This window comes from Penaeus monodon, chromosome 31 (assembly GCF_015228065.2).
Source record: "Penaeus monodon isolate SGIC_2016 chromosome 31, NSTDA_Pmon_1, whole genome shotgun sequence".
Classification (NCBI taxonomy): domain Eukaryota; kingdom Metazoa; phylum Arthropoda; class Malacostraca; order Decapoda; family Penaeidae; genus Penaeus; species Penaeus monodon.
This window is the reverse complement of record NC_051416.1, coordinates 18,551,601-18,551,837: the sequence shown is the minus strand read 5'-3', so window position 1 is coordinate 18,551,837 and position 237 is coordinate 18,551,601. Positions and strand designations below refer to the sequence as shown.

General features: G+C 32.1%; 1 protein-coding gene across 1 annotated transcript in view; it reads left to right on the top strand.

Moving 5' to 3' along the window:
- The window catches only part of LOC119592910 (zinc finger protein 714-like), a 31,120-nt gene that overhangs the window by 25,764 nt on the left and 5,119 nt on the right, over positions 1–237 (top strand). The window contains exon 4 of the mRNA XM_037941802.1: positions 120–207. Within this exon, the coding sequence (XP_037797730.1) occupies positions 120–207 (88 nt within the window). The remainder of the gene's footprint in view (positions 1–119; positions 208–237) is intronic.

Genomic DNA, 237 nt, shown 5'->3' with positions numbered 1-237 from the left:
TAAAGTTTTAAACTTGTAAAGGAATAGTGTTTAGAGAAGGAAGTATATATAATTATGTATATGTAAATCACAGATATGCTCACACATTATTATGTTCAGTGGGATTTATTTTTCTTCAGGGCCAAATGAATTGACTCGGAGATTTATTGAGCTTCGTGTTTCTCGCCATTCCGATTTCCTTGAAACGGGGATACAAAACACTTATACGTAAGTTGGCTCCATTTGTTTTTATATTTA